This window comes from Crocodylus siamensis, chromosome 9 (assembly GCF_052110815.1).
Source record: "Crocodylus siamensis isolate JL-2025a chromosome 9, ASM5211081v1, whole genome shotgun sequence".
Lineage (NCBI taxonomy): Eukaryota > Metazoa > Chordata > Crocodylia > Crocodylidae > Crocodylus > Crocodylus siamensis.
This window is the reverse complement of record NC_143403.1, coordinates 16,198,284-16,212,025: the sequence shown is the minus strand read 5'-3', so window position 1 is coordinate 16,212,025 and position 13,742 is coordinate 16,198,284. Positions and strand designations below refer to the sequence as shown.

Here is a 13,742-nt window from a genome sequence, read left to right as displayed (position 1 = left end):
CTGCATTCTTTCAACCTCAAAGCAGAAGACGGAAAAGTGAGAAAGTTAAAACCTTGTGATTCATATAAAACGTTCTTCGTAATGTCCATTAACAATTCAAAGGCAGTATGAATTCCGAATTTACTGGTAATTAAATGTTTATTCAAAAAATAGATATATCCAATGAAAACGAAACCTAAGACTCACAGTGATTTTGATAAGGAGTAAAATCAGTAAGGCTGGCAACTCTCTCACTTACATGGGGGCAAAACCAGTGGGTCAAGACACGTGGGGCTTTGCTGTCGTACTGGAGACAGAGCTGTTGAATGACAGAAGAAACCAAAAGAGAGTTTTGTCAACCTGTTTTTTTTGGAGATTACAGGCTTATATTGAGAGAGGTCCCTATAAAAGGGCTACATTCAGCCTCTAAATTTCCTTCATTCACCCAATTCCTAATAATCCTCCTCAAGCCAAACATGGGAGAATGTAAAGGCTATTCTATCCCTGGCTGGCTACTCCATCCCTACCACAGACGAAGAGGGGTTCGGAGCTTGTAGCCTTCATTTCCTCATTTGTAACACCTTTTTTTTCTTTAGGCAAAGAAAATATTGAAAGTCTTGAAAGTAGCTTTTTTTAAAACCCGTGTTTTCACAGTTAAAATAGACCGTGGCTTTAAGGATCTATGTTTGGAGCAGTCAAAGACTGGCTGAGTCAAGTGTTTGACAAGGTCAAACACAGCTCAGAGAGCCCATTCCCACTGCAACCAAAGTGAATAGAAAAGAAAGGTACAATGCCAGGCCCTTAATGCACAAGTCAGCTGGACAGCCCTGGCTTATACCCTTCTCCATGTAGTCACAACATTAAAGTCAATTGCTCTTGTAGACACTCACCAGATGGAGTAAAAGTTGTACATTGTACTCCCTAGCAAATTTAGAAGAATTATTCCCAATTTACATTGCTTTAAGTGAGTGCAGGATGCAATAGCTTTAATATACAGAGGCTGTGTGTGCATGCAGTTGTCTTTACCAACCTGCTGTGATCAAAGTCCACACATTGTGTAAAACCAAAATTCAATGCCTTTTTGAAGCTTGGCTTTATTAACAAACAAAATCAACAACAGCATAGAAATGCTCACCTCAGGTTTTTCCACAGCTCTTCTCTCCTCCAAAAAATCACTTCCATTTCCCATCCAGCTGAGCTAAAGAGCCACCTGCTTCAGTGGGTCAGTGGGACCTGCTTAACTCTTTCCCTGCCTGATCAATCCAATGAGTAGTTTCAAGGAAAATCAATCTGCCTGGTAAAATGTGTTACCTTGTAACAAGCTCACAAAGGACATCAGATAAGATACGAAGATTTTATTTTGTAAATTTAAGAGTGCTGTCTAAACTAAACAAGGAAGAAAAATGTGAGCTAGATCCCAAATCTAAGTGGTAGCAGTAGCATGTTAGAGACATGGTTAGCTGTGTTGATCTGAAGTCTGATAGCATGTTAGGATCAATATTCACCATATAATGTCTGGAAGCTCAAGTCAGGACCAGGTTTCCTTTGTGCAAAAACTTCCTATGTTTTTTATACAAAGGCTTTACACAAGGGAACATGGTGATTGTCCAGAAAGTTCAAAATGTATTTTGAAATCAGACACAACAAATGAGCATGAGAAACAAAAGGAGGAAGAGGAGAAGGCATGAAGAATAAAAGTAACAAGGTAACATGACACAGCTTGATGGTTCCCCCTGGTCGCACAACATCTTGAATGCTTATTGCTACTTATGTATCTTAATAAATAAAATGATCAATTCCTGATTGCCACTTATCATAGCCATCATTAGCTGGCTGATCTCTTGTGGTATATTCTTGAGGAAGGATTTTAGAAAAAGGTAGTGGTCCAGCAGAATAATTTGGGATGGAGCTCCATGGGCATGGACATTTTGAGCAAAGCAGGGAAACAAGTATCCATACCTAGTATCACTGGGATACACTGTGTGCGGGCGCAATGAAAAAGGAATACGAGCAATAGACAAGTAATCAATGGGAGCCTCAGACATTTTAAACATATCTTTTCACAAATGAACTATTTATGTCAGGAAATCGTTCAGTGCAGGCCTAGCCTGAAAAAATTAACATCAGGAAGTTAAACTGAATAATGGCTTACTGCATATTTAATTTTTCTCTCCACCAAATTGAAGTGAACTTGTATAATGTTCCTAAAATGGACAGAAATATAAGAGCATAATTGTTACTATAAACTAGTTTAATAAGTGTGCTACACTGAGTGCCGTAACACCAAATCATTTTTATTTCAAGCTAAATTTGCTGAAAAGCTCTTCCTGCAAATTCCACAATTCAAAAATCGACTGTAAAGTAAAAGCTGAATATTAAATACCATTGCTCTCCTTTAACTAGCTTTCTTCCAGAGTGATGATTTTGATGGACAAGGTTGCAAAGCATTATAATAAAACATGCAAAAGAGGCTGAACAAGAAAGTTGGATATCTCCAAAAATAAAGTAGCATGTATCCTTTTTCCTGTGTAGAACTCCCATTTATAGCAAGAATCACTGCATATTTTAAAATAGGATTATGTCTTAATTCTCATGAGTAAGGAAATCAGACCCATAAAGGCAAAGACATTCTATCCAGGGCAAGATTCTGGTTTCATCTGAGCAGTTGCATATGACTCAAGAAAAAAGAACGATCCCTGCGTTTTAAGGACCTAACAGCACACCTCCTCAAGACTGATGCATCTTCCAAAATGCTTGCTAGGAAAATATGCATGACTTAGTTGTTTGCAAACTGTCTGCATGTCAGAGTGTTGGCATGTCTGCTTTATTCATTTAATATAATTGAGCTGATGCATTTGTATTGGCGCTAGTCATGTTCAAAATTCTGCAGAGTCAGGATTCTCTTTGAAATATCATCCCCAGTTTTCCACATACAGAATATTTGTCTCTGCTGTTTTAACCAAAAACAGCCCTCTGAGCACATGCTTTTCTAAGGCCCAAGAATAGGACAAAATAAAGTCCCAGAATCATTGTTGCATGGAAAGCAGTACAGTGGAAGAAAAGGGCCATCCAAGAGCTAGTTAAAAATCCCTGATTCTTGGGTCCTATGTAAATTCAAGCTTAGCTAACACCTATCCCCAAGAGGCTAGTTGAGGATGGATGAAGTACACCATTTTCCATCTACTACACCTCTGATATAATGCCAACCTTCAAGGGGATGGATAGTTTGGATATGCACCAAACAAAAGTGCCCCTGAATGCCACAGGAATGAAACAAAGGGACTAGAATGAAAAACAGAAGCCAGCCCCATGGTAGCATAGGGATCAAATAAAAAAATAAAAACTCCATCCGCTCCACAAATAAAGGCTGTCTTTCATGAGGACAGGAGTATCCATCCTTCCTTCCTTCTTTTTGTTGCATGCCCCTTCAATGATCTTTAGTGCCAATGAGTCCCACAGTGGTCCCCAATTCATCATCATTCTCCCACAGATGTATATTGTGAACCCTAATTCACTTTTTCACTGAGGATTGCCCTCTAACTGTAATAGATGGAGGGGCAACTGGTTGGTTTGGGGTGGGTTGGTAAAGAATCTTGGTTTTCATGAAGCTGATAGTGAGTCCAGTCATTTTATATGCTTCACAGAAATGATCAAGAGTGACCTGGAGCTTTTAAATTAAGCACACATGACACAATCATCAGCATATTTGAGATTGGTAATGAACATGTTGGTTATCTTGTATTTGGACTGTAACCAGTTGATGTCAAAGACATTCCTGTCCATGTAATACTGGCTGCTGACTCCAGATGGAAGTCTATCAGCAATGAGATGCAGAATAGCGGTGATATAGATGGAAGATAGTGTTGGTGCAATCATACATCTTTGCTTGACTCCAGTTCTAATAGCAAAGGAGTTTGTTTCTGAGCCATTGCTTAGGATTGTCATTGTCATCATTGTGAAGACGTCTGATAATGGTAACAAATTTTGGTGAACATCCAAATCTCATCAGGATCTTCCATAGGGCCTCTCTTTTGATTGAAACAAACGCCTTACTCAGTCTAATGAAGGCCGTGTAAAGGTCTCAGTGTTGCTCATGGTGCCTTTCCTGCAGCTGTTGAGCAACAAAGACCATAACTTTTAAACTTCTGAATGTTCTGAAATCAAATTGGGACACAGGTAGTCTCCTCACTGAGGAAAGTGAGGCTGTTAAGGAAAATGCAGGCAAGGATCTTCCCAGGTATGAACAGGAGCACATTACCATGATAACTGCTGCAATCCAATCTATCAGTATCCTCCTTTCTTCTATATGGTAATGATTCTGGCATCTCTCAAGTCACTGGAAATCTGTTCATATCTTCAGATTTTCATAATAATGATGTGTAGTTGGTGAAAGAGCCTTTCCACCTCGCTTATACATTTCAGCTGGTATTCCATCAGGACTTTATGCTTTGTTCATCTGCTTAGCAGCTCTGAAGGCTTCTTGATAAGTTGGTGGAGCTGCAAGGTGTCAGGGTGTTGCAGAATGGCTTTGATGAGCATTTCCCCTACCTGAGTCACCACTTCTTCAAAAAAATAAACACAGCTGATGGCATTCAATGCTGGATAAAAAATCTGCCAGCAATGCCTTTGGAAGTCTCCAGAATTGTGTCTTTGATAATCATAACATTAGGACTCAAATCATACTTCTTGTCTACCAGGTTGTCATCTCCATCTTGAATAGGAGTGAAACTTGGACAACATACTGGAGGCACCTAAAAGCTCTAAAATGTTACCATCAGTGTTGTCTTCAGAAAGTCTTCCATATCAATTGAAAGGACAGACGGATGAACACCAGTGTTCTGGCTCAAGCAAACACCACCAGCATTGAAGCCATGTTCATATAAAACTAGTTCTGCTGGACAGGACGTGTCATAAAGATGCTTGACAACCATCTCCCAAAAAAGGTCCTATATTTCCAATTCATTGATGGTCACTGCTCTGGGTGGGGGGGCAAAAGTCGACTCATGGACACCTTGAAGATCAACCTGAAGGAATGAGATACAAACATCAGTACCTAAATTAGGAGACTGAAGCACTGAATCATCTCCAATGGCACCATGAGGTATGACAAGGCATCGGTCTTTCTGAGCAAACTTCTCTCTCAAGAAAGAACTGTGACCTGACATCACCAGGATCTACTCCTCCCTCCTGGAACTTTTTGTCACATCTGCAGTCAAACATGAGGATCTCAAATCAGCCTCCTCAGTCATCTCTGGACTCACCGATGACTTCCCTATTTACTGGAAGACTGCCATCCTCACATCAAGGGAATGCCAACGACAACAAATTTAGTTTTTGAGCATTTCTCAGCTCCAGTTGAGAATTTTGTTTTCTGTCATTCATGTGTTTTGCAACATAGACATGTTTAACTTTCTCCTCAGAACCCATTAAATTCACCTCTGCTTTAATAGCTGAGAATTCATCATGTATTGTCTGTCTCAAGAGAATGTATCTGTCTATAGTTTATTGTCAAAAGGGATTACAGCAACTTGCAAACCATTTACATTAGAACTGATCTCATCCAAAATTAATTCTAGGGCCTAAAACTCCTCTTCGGTTTCCACAACCAACATCATTCCTCCTCTTCTCTTTGCCTGCATCAAAGCCCTTAATCAATATATTTACTTATAGAAGAGATGATGAAGAGGACAATTATTTAGATGGTGAAGAGGATGATTACCAAGACAGATGCATTAGAAATACTTCCTGATATGTTTGTGCCCAGAGAGCCTTTAAATACATTAAGATTAGACGCAAAATGAAGTTTGTATCCCTTTTCACCAGTTCATTGTATCCTACCATTCAGAAACATTTTTGAGTATTCCAGACCTTAGTTGGAAAAAAGAACCTTCCTTAGATGTGTATTCAACAGGGAGTCGTCTGAGTACACAGGATTTTATACATCGTTCAGCTAAGTCAGCGATCCGTATGCAAAATCAAGCACTCAGGGACACCATGTGGATTTGTGACACTCTTTGGGTTACTTTGTGTCTGTAATAAACCAACGAATGGATTCAATTAATTCATGCAAGTGCTTTCTCATCTGTGACATATATAATATGGCTAATCTTTATTTAACAAGTAGCAAAAGGCTAATATGATGCAAGTTACAAATGTACATTAAGAAATCCGCCTTAAAATTGGCTGTTTAAAAAGATGTGAGAGGACCTTACAGAATGACAATCTAAAAAAAAATCTGGGCAATACTGTATTGAAAAAATGTTGCATGTATTGATTAATTAAATAGCATTTTTGGGTGCTATTTTTGTTGTTAACAGTCAGGAACAGAAAATGAGAATAAAGTACTTTCTATGATGTGAAAAAATACTTTCTGTAATGTATTTCTTGCCTAATCTAAGTGTGCTTAAGCTAATGGATGCTGCAGTTTGTTCTGAAGATTATTTCCAATATATAATACAGGTATTGTCAAGTGTTTGCAGCTGTGAACAGGGAGTTGAATAATGGGCAATTTTTAAAAATCCAACTATATTTAGGCATTTCAGTAGAATAATGTCTTGTAATTCACGTAGCAGTCAGACTGTCTGATAAAGAAAATTGCAGAATACTTAAGGAGAGAGAAGGACACAATTTACAGATTCTGTAATCATCAAAATTCCTTATTTGTACAGTCATAACTAATGCTCCCATAAGACAAGGTTTTTTGCAGATGATATCTTTTATTGGACCAACTGCGTGGAATAGACTTGTGTTGGGGTAGACTTAGACAAACTTTCACCTGGAGTGTCTTCTTCAGGTCACTCCCATGACATTCCTCCTCACCCAACCAATGGCAAACTATGATGCCAGTCTGACTGGGAAATACCAAGATGAACTTCTCATGACGGTCTGACTACCACTACAGTTGGCTTTAAACCCATTCCATGTCCTTGTCTGCTCTGGTAAATTTCCCTACTTCATTTTTTATTTTTTCCTGCTGACAGAACCAAGAAGTGTTGGGCTGTCCAAGGTATTTTATCTTTTGAGGTTTCTGACCCAAATAATTGCTTCTCCACATGGGCAGAATATTTCCAGTCTGAAACTCATCTCACCAACTTGTCACATCCTCTGGGTCAATCTCATTCTCTGTTGTTAAAATACGAGGGCTGGTTACAAGACCTGCTGCATCTTGGTCTTGTTTCTTATGTACTTCTCTGTGTAACCTCATTTTTCCAGAGAGAAGGCCCGGTTCTGCCCACGCTTATAAATGCTGCAAGGGTTTCTTGGGTCCAGAAATTATTTCGGAAGCATTTTTCACTCAGCAGTTCTTTTTTCCCCTCAGACAAAAGTACCTTTATGAGACAATGGCCACGGAGCCATGAACAGAGAGAAGCGTCACTCATAATGAAGATCTTAGGTTTAAAAGAAGTGCCACATATGTTATATTTACACCAGTTAAGTGTGGCCCTCAGCCAGCCCCAGCCACATGAACTGTCCCATCTATATCTTACCTTATGGCCTGCCTTGCTGCTGTATTCACTGCATTTCCTGTTTCTCTATCAGAGCCATCCTAAGAATATATTGCAGACTACTTCTCTTTGCTTCTGGCTTGACTTTCATGACAGGCAGCAGAGACCAAACTGGGGTGAAGAAGAGGCAGAAATTAGGACTGAGAGTTGTAGGATTGTGGCTGGCAGACTTCCTGTGCATGTGGAACAAAACACATTGGGGTTGTCCAGCCTGAAGTTCACCAGACCTTCTGGGTTAAGTCGGACTGAAGCTGGGGGTTGAACTTAGGGTTTTTTAGTGGAGGTTGGTATTCATGACTTGAGGGTGTCATTAAGATGGATCCTCCATAGCAGTGTAGACACAACCCTAGTATCCCTAATTCTTCAGAGTTCAGTACTTGGATTTTAAAAATATTCTCAAGTGATCAGTATCTTTAATTGTTATTATTGATACTTTATAAAACGTCCAAAAACAACATGAAGCACCTTACAGAAATCCAAAGCCTAGGTCTTTGTTCCAAGTCATTATAATCTTTGGATCTGATCCTGGACTTTTTGAAGGCAGAATTATAATTGACTTCTGTGAAAGCAGCATCAGCCCTTAATTTTAGACATAACACAAACCAGGTGAGTGGAGGAGTAAAATGGTGAAGCAGAGCAAGGCCTATGTGACAACAATACTGAGCACAGACTGCAATGTTCATATTTATTAAGATTCTTTTTTGGAATAAGTAAGAAATAATATTTAAGAAGCTGTTATTGAGATTCCAGTATTCATGGAAACAAGGTGGTTTTATTTCCACTAAATTCAACATTTGTTGATATGCTTCCTAATTTTCAAAGATGATTATTTTAAAGCCCCAAAAAAGCTGGACTGAAAGGAGTTATATGACTGAAAAACTGAAGTTGTGCATGAGTTCGCAATATTTCTTATTTTAAATTCCTTGATATTAAATACACATGACGTGTTGTTTCAGGATAGCATGAGCAGAGGTTGTTGAAAGCTGAAATGTAGTGACTTTAACAAGGCTTCTATTTCAATGCTGAGTAAGGCTGACAAAACATTATTTGATCAGCATCCTTACCAAAATCAAATTTAAACTATGGGATAACAAGATGGAACCACATGAAATGCAAAATGGTTCTGTCCATTTCAATCCATAGTTCAAGATCTGCAATAGGAAAGAAAGAAGTATTAATAAAGAAAATTATTTTTTACTATCTGTGCTATTTAATACCTTCATAAAATACATGTTTGACATTTAGTCAAGAACTTTTAAAACACTTAAGGAAAGCTATCCTCTGACCTATCTGATTTAATTACAACATTCTAAATCTGAGCTCAGAAATTTTTATGTCATAAATTTTGGTTTGTTTTAAAAAGGGCATAATCATATGGTTGAGAAAATAAGTTATGCTCACTTGTAAAATTGTTTCTTTTGTGTTTGCTGCATAGTATTTAGTATTTTCCTTTGTACCTTTTTTTAATAGTTGAGCTTTAAGAGAAACTCTGAAAAACAACAATGTTAGAATTCAAAATAAAGTGGAAGATTTTATTTTCAGGGTCACAAGTACCATAGTGAGATTTCTCTCTTAAACAATGACACTTAGTATCTCTGTAGTTCTATGAATACTTTTGAAGTGTCATATTAAAACCAATCTCTTGGCCTTCAGGCAAAGAGAAGCAATTAGTCTTGGAGTTGTGAATAAATAAAAATCCATTTATATACCCGTCCTTGACATGTACCTTGCAAATCTTAGAAACTTCATCTAGTGGGAAAAGAAATGGTAAATCATGAACACCAATACTAATCATATTGCAATGTTGCTTCCTAAAACTGTTTAGTTTGTATCAATCTTTTAAGTATTAATTCATATGTATATATTCATACATATTGAACACAACAACAAAGAAGCATCCACACACTTGAGTGAGAAGAAAGAACTAAGTGAGTGCATATAGAGGTATCCAGTATACCTTTAATACCTTCTACATTCGTATAGGCAAAAAAATCCTCTCAAGAACATTGTCCTTTTCTAGTCACCATAAAAACAATGCCGAACAAGTTGCCTGCAATCAATATGCTTGTCTTTTTCATCCTCAACTGCTATTGTGTCTTTGCTTTGATCTGCAAACAAACAGGAAAAGATCTGTATTAACCACACCATGTATTATCATGCAGCACAACTGTATGGCACCTTGTGGAGATGGGTTGGGGTTGAGTGAGGAAGCAATGTCTACTTGTTGTTCGGGAAGATAATTTTATAAGCTCTACTGCACCTTGATTCAGGAGCATTAGACTGTATGTTGTTTTCATTGCTGCTCAAGATTCTTACATGTCTTTTACAACTGGCGCTGAGCAACCTACAGATTAAACAAAAAATCAACTTGCTGAGTTTTATCAGATCTTCAGTCTGTGCCCCACCAAGAAGATAATTTGACTTTGGCTGCACAAAGCATTACATCTCAGTTCTCCCCTCCCTCCCTGGGGAACTGCACTTGTTGAACAGAATGCTGTAAAAGGGAAATGACTTGGCTAGGCTCTTGTCCAGTGCTAGGGTGAAGCAGCTCTTCAAAGCCATCCTTATGTTCAGAGGTTAGCTGCAAATAAAATCCACCCTTTTGCACTGCGCTGTCACAGGTGAAACAGTGACATGCCTCAAGGGTCAAAGGAGAAACAGTTGCCCCAGCTACAAAACATACCTGGGCTGGTAGGATGGTCAAGGCAAAACAAATCTGAGTCTGTACTGGATGCAAATCTCTCAGCTGACCTAGTTCTCATTCTCCTTTTCATTTCAGAAGCTCAGCTAAAAATCCATAAATTAAGGAAATTAACTGATGGAGCCTCCGGCATCTTTGTAAGCTATTTAAATCTTTAAATTTACAACATCTTCTGCATATATCAAGTAATTGAACTAACTGCAGGGATGTAACTTTAATGAGAAAATTTCCCTCTTCTCCTGTAGTTTGTACGCGCTCTCTCAAAATAAAAAAAAAATAATAATAAAAAAATAAAAACTACCCTTAGGAAAAAAAGTTTCTGTTTATTCCTGCCATGGAAGATAACTTTCAGAAACCTCCATTTGAGGGGCTTCTGCCTTCTCCACTTTGTTCCTCGATGGTGGGATTTAAAAAGAAGAGCAGTCAACCAGTTTGCAGCCTTCCCCGCTCAGCCCGAAGTGTCAGGAGAGCGGAGAGTGGCCGCCCCACGCATCACCTCCTGTCTCTGCTGGAAGAGCTCTCGGGTGAGGACAAGCACTTCTGATTTCCCTTTAACTGTAAAAATGGCTTGACCTTTGCAACTACGACAACAACACAATAATAATAATTACATAACTTCTTTGCACTTACAGTTCTTTGCGGCTAGTAGGCGCTGGAGTTTTAAAATTAACCTCCTCCTGGTCCACAGAGCCTGACTTTTATTTGCAGTGTGCACACCCCCCGCCCCCACAGCCCATCCCCAAGGGCTGCACAGCAATACCCCGCTGGAGCCATGCGGGGAGGGGGGGGTCAAGGAAAGAGCCGTCCCCAGGGCTCCGCACACAGGGGACACACGCTGCTGAAAGTTTATTGCGGGGGAAACCTCCCGTGCGTGGGGGCGGGGGGAGGAGGAAGATGCCACGTTGGGTGGCACTGCCTCAGCCACGGGGATGCTGTGCAAAACCACCGGGACCCGACTCTCTTTTGCTTTTTTTTTTTTTTTAAAAAAAAGTTTATTCGGGGGCTTGGCGAAGGGCTGAAGAGGAGGCAGAGCACTATGCCACCTGGGGCTGGCAGCAATCCAGCCAGTGACCCCCAGGCGCCCAAAGTTTGTGCGAGGTAAACTCCCCCGGGGTGGAGGCAGCAGCGGGCGGCGAGCCCCGCGCCGCAAGTTTGCGGGGCCGGGGGAGGGGAGGGGAGGGGAGCGGAGGGGAGGCGGCTGCCGCCGTGGCCGAGCCCGGAGCTGCCTGTCTGCCTGGGAAATCTTCATGGCAGACATCTCCATCTAGCCGTGCGCTATAATTGAAATGGCGCTTTTGGCCAGGGGCGGCCTGCCAGGGCGCTTTCTGCAATAGCACAATGCATGTCGATAGACGTCATTTGGTTTTAATGGCCTACAGGAAATTTGGCGTTTACAATGCGAGACATTAGCAAAGGGTGAAAGGGAAAAAAAAAAGGGGGGGGGAGAAGGGGAGGGGAGCCAGGCTCCCCCCACCCACATGCCCCCGGCCCCGCGCCTCCCGCCTGGGGCTGCTTCCCTCCTGGGCTGTTATTATTATTCGTATTATATGGGGGATTATTTTAAACTTGGGCTAGTTTATCAACAAGTGCAGAGCGGGTGCGACCCTAATTGTAGCAGGAGAGTCAAGAGCTGTGAGAAACGTGCCCTGTGTTACTTATTTGGGAGCTGAAAATTTATGCCTAGTTGGAAACGCCTGGGGAAATATTACATCAGACCAAATGACAATGATTAAAATCAGCTTCCCCCCCCCCTTCCTCCTTCTTCTTTTCAGTAAGTCTATTGAAGGACGTGACAGTGGCCTGATACTCCACAACATTAAACCGTTATCCCCCCAGCCAGGCAAGGAGAGGAGCTGGCAGCCCAAACCGTTAGCAAAAGGCTCCCGCCGCCGAGGAGGGAAGCGAGGGGATTTGGGGCGGGGGCTGGGGCCGCCCGGATTTGGGGGGATTATTATTTTATCGCTTTTTTTCCCCTCCCCCCCGTTTTTTTTCCCCCTCCGTCTGGACATCGTCCCCAAAAGGAGGGGGGGAAAAAATCCCATTTTCATCGCAAAAATTAGCTAGGGCGAGAGCAAAGGGCTGAGCTAATTGTAGCCTAATCCTCTGCCCTGGAGGCGTTTGCAAAGCCCTGAGCAAGAATTCGCTTCTTCTTTTTTTTTTTCTCCCCCTCTTCTCCCTTCCCTCTGTTATTTAGAGACGGGATTATTGCCTTTCTTCTCATAACAGCCTCGGCGGTTTCATTTAAAGGCTTCTCTCTTTTTTTCCCCTTCCTTTTTTTTTTGTGCACACACAAAATAAACAGAAAGAAACAAAAAAAAGAGAGAGAGAGAGAGGGGGAGAGAGAGAGAGAGAGACAGGGAGAGAAGCTTTAAAAATCATAATAATCCCAGCAGGATCGTAGGAGCAAAGCTAGTAATAAGCGGGGGGGGACACGAGCCCGTCCACACCGCCGCCCGCCGGAGCCCCGAGCAGGAGGGGGCTCGCCGGTCTCTTCCGCGCTCAAGGTAAGACGCTGCTCCGAGTCCTGCTCCCGCGTGTCCCCGCATGGACTGGCGAGTGCGCATTGCAATGCATGGGCTTTTTTTTTCTTTTTTTTTTTTTTTTTTTTTTTGGAAGTGCCTCTTCTTCAAACTCACTCCGGTCTGGGCTCGGGAGGAGAGGCAGCAGGCGGCTTTTTTTTTTTTTTTTTTTTAAAGCTACAGGCTCCATTTTCGCCCGCCCTGCTCGGCTCGTGTGTGCATGCCGGGCTTTGCTCGCCCCCAGCATGGGCAGCCCCGCCGGAGCCGCGCTCCCCCGGCCGCCCGGGCCGCCGCCGCGCCGCTGAGCCGGGCACGGAGGAGCCGCCGCCGCGGCGCGGAGGAGGGAGGCAGCGCTCGGGGGGCCGCGGGCTTTTGAATGGTACACACGGAGCACTGGCAGCGGTTGCGCTCCGCGAGAGGGCTGCTCCGGGAGGGGAGGGAGGGCCGGGGCTGCCGGCTGCCCCCCGTTCGCCGGGGGGGAGTGGGGACTTTTGGTGGGGGCACAAAGGGGGGCGGCACAGGGGGGCGAGGTGGCCGTGCAACTCCAGGAGACTCGCGTGCGAGGAGCCATTGGCGGCCCGGGCTCGGGCTCGGGCTCGGGCTCGGGCTCTCTGCTTCGCATCCGTCGGAGGCATCTCCTGCTCGCTCCGCTCCGCCAGGCTAAGCCGAGGCGCCATGTTGTGCTTTTTTGGGGGCTGAGTGGTCCCTTGGGGCAGGGCTGCGCGGACGGACAGCCCCGAGGGCCGCGCCCCGCGCTGCCCACCCGCGGGGACAGGCTTGCGGGCGACGTGCAGCTCGCCCTGGGGAGTGCCAGGAGGGGGGGAGGGAAGGAGATTTCTAGTCCCTTTTTTTTTTTGTCCCCCCCCCCCCCAAGCCAGAGCTGCACAAGCTCACCAAAAGTTTCCGAGCGAAGCCCCCTCCTAGCAAGGGGCCCGCGGTGTGTGCGGCAGCGCCAAGGTGTGAGCGTGCGCTTGATCTTTGTAAGCCATTGGCCGAGGGTTTCCAATAACCTGATCGCTTCTTTGTCTCAGGCTGGGC

At 42.9% G+C, this 13,742-nt stretch overlaps 1 protein-coding gene and 1 long non-coding RNA gene across 11 annotated transcripts in view; one reads left to right on the top strand and one right to left on the bottom strand.

The window, feature by feature from the left end:
- Positions 1–271: 271 nt before the first annotated feature.
- LOC149857154 (uncharacterized) lies at positions 272–13,737 on the bottom strand. Of its 8 annotated transcripts, XR_016444140.1 has the most exons (6): positions 13,599–13,737; positions 9,442–9,592; positions 8,886–8,973; positions 8,549–8,635; positions 7,467–7,595; positions 272–5,003 (listed from the first exon to the last, which is right to left on the bottom strand). It is a non-coding gene; the product is annotated as an uncharacterized LOC149857154 (long non-coding RNA). The 8 variants fall into 8 exon arrangements; XR_016444141.1 differs by lacking the exon at positions 8,886–8,973; XR_016444136.1 differs by lacking the exon at positions 7,467–7,595 and having other exon boundaries at positions 9,451–9,592.
- Positions 11,152–13,742, top strand: part of KCTD15 (potassium channel tetramerization domain containing 15) — a 53,892-nt gene continuing 51,301 nt past the window's right edge. The window contains exon 1 of one of the 3 annotated variants that reach the window (XM_090062598.1): positions 11,152–11,283. Coding sequence is in view for 1 of the 3 variants with exons in the window: in XM_090062595.1 (XP_089918721.1) it covers positions 13,081–13,083 (3 nt within the window). In the remaining 2 variants the exon portion in view is untranslated. Of the gene's footprint in view, positions 11,284–12,159; positions 12,690–12,881; positions 13,084–13,742 lie in introns of those variants that run through there. The other 2 variants (XM_090062597.1, XM_090062595.1) reach the window with 2 other exon arrangements.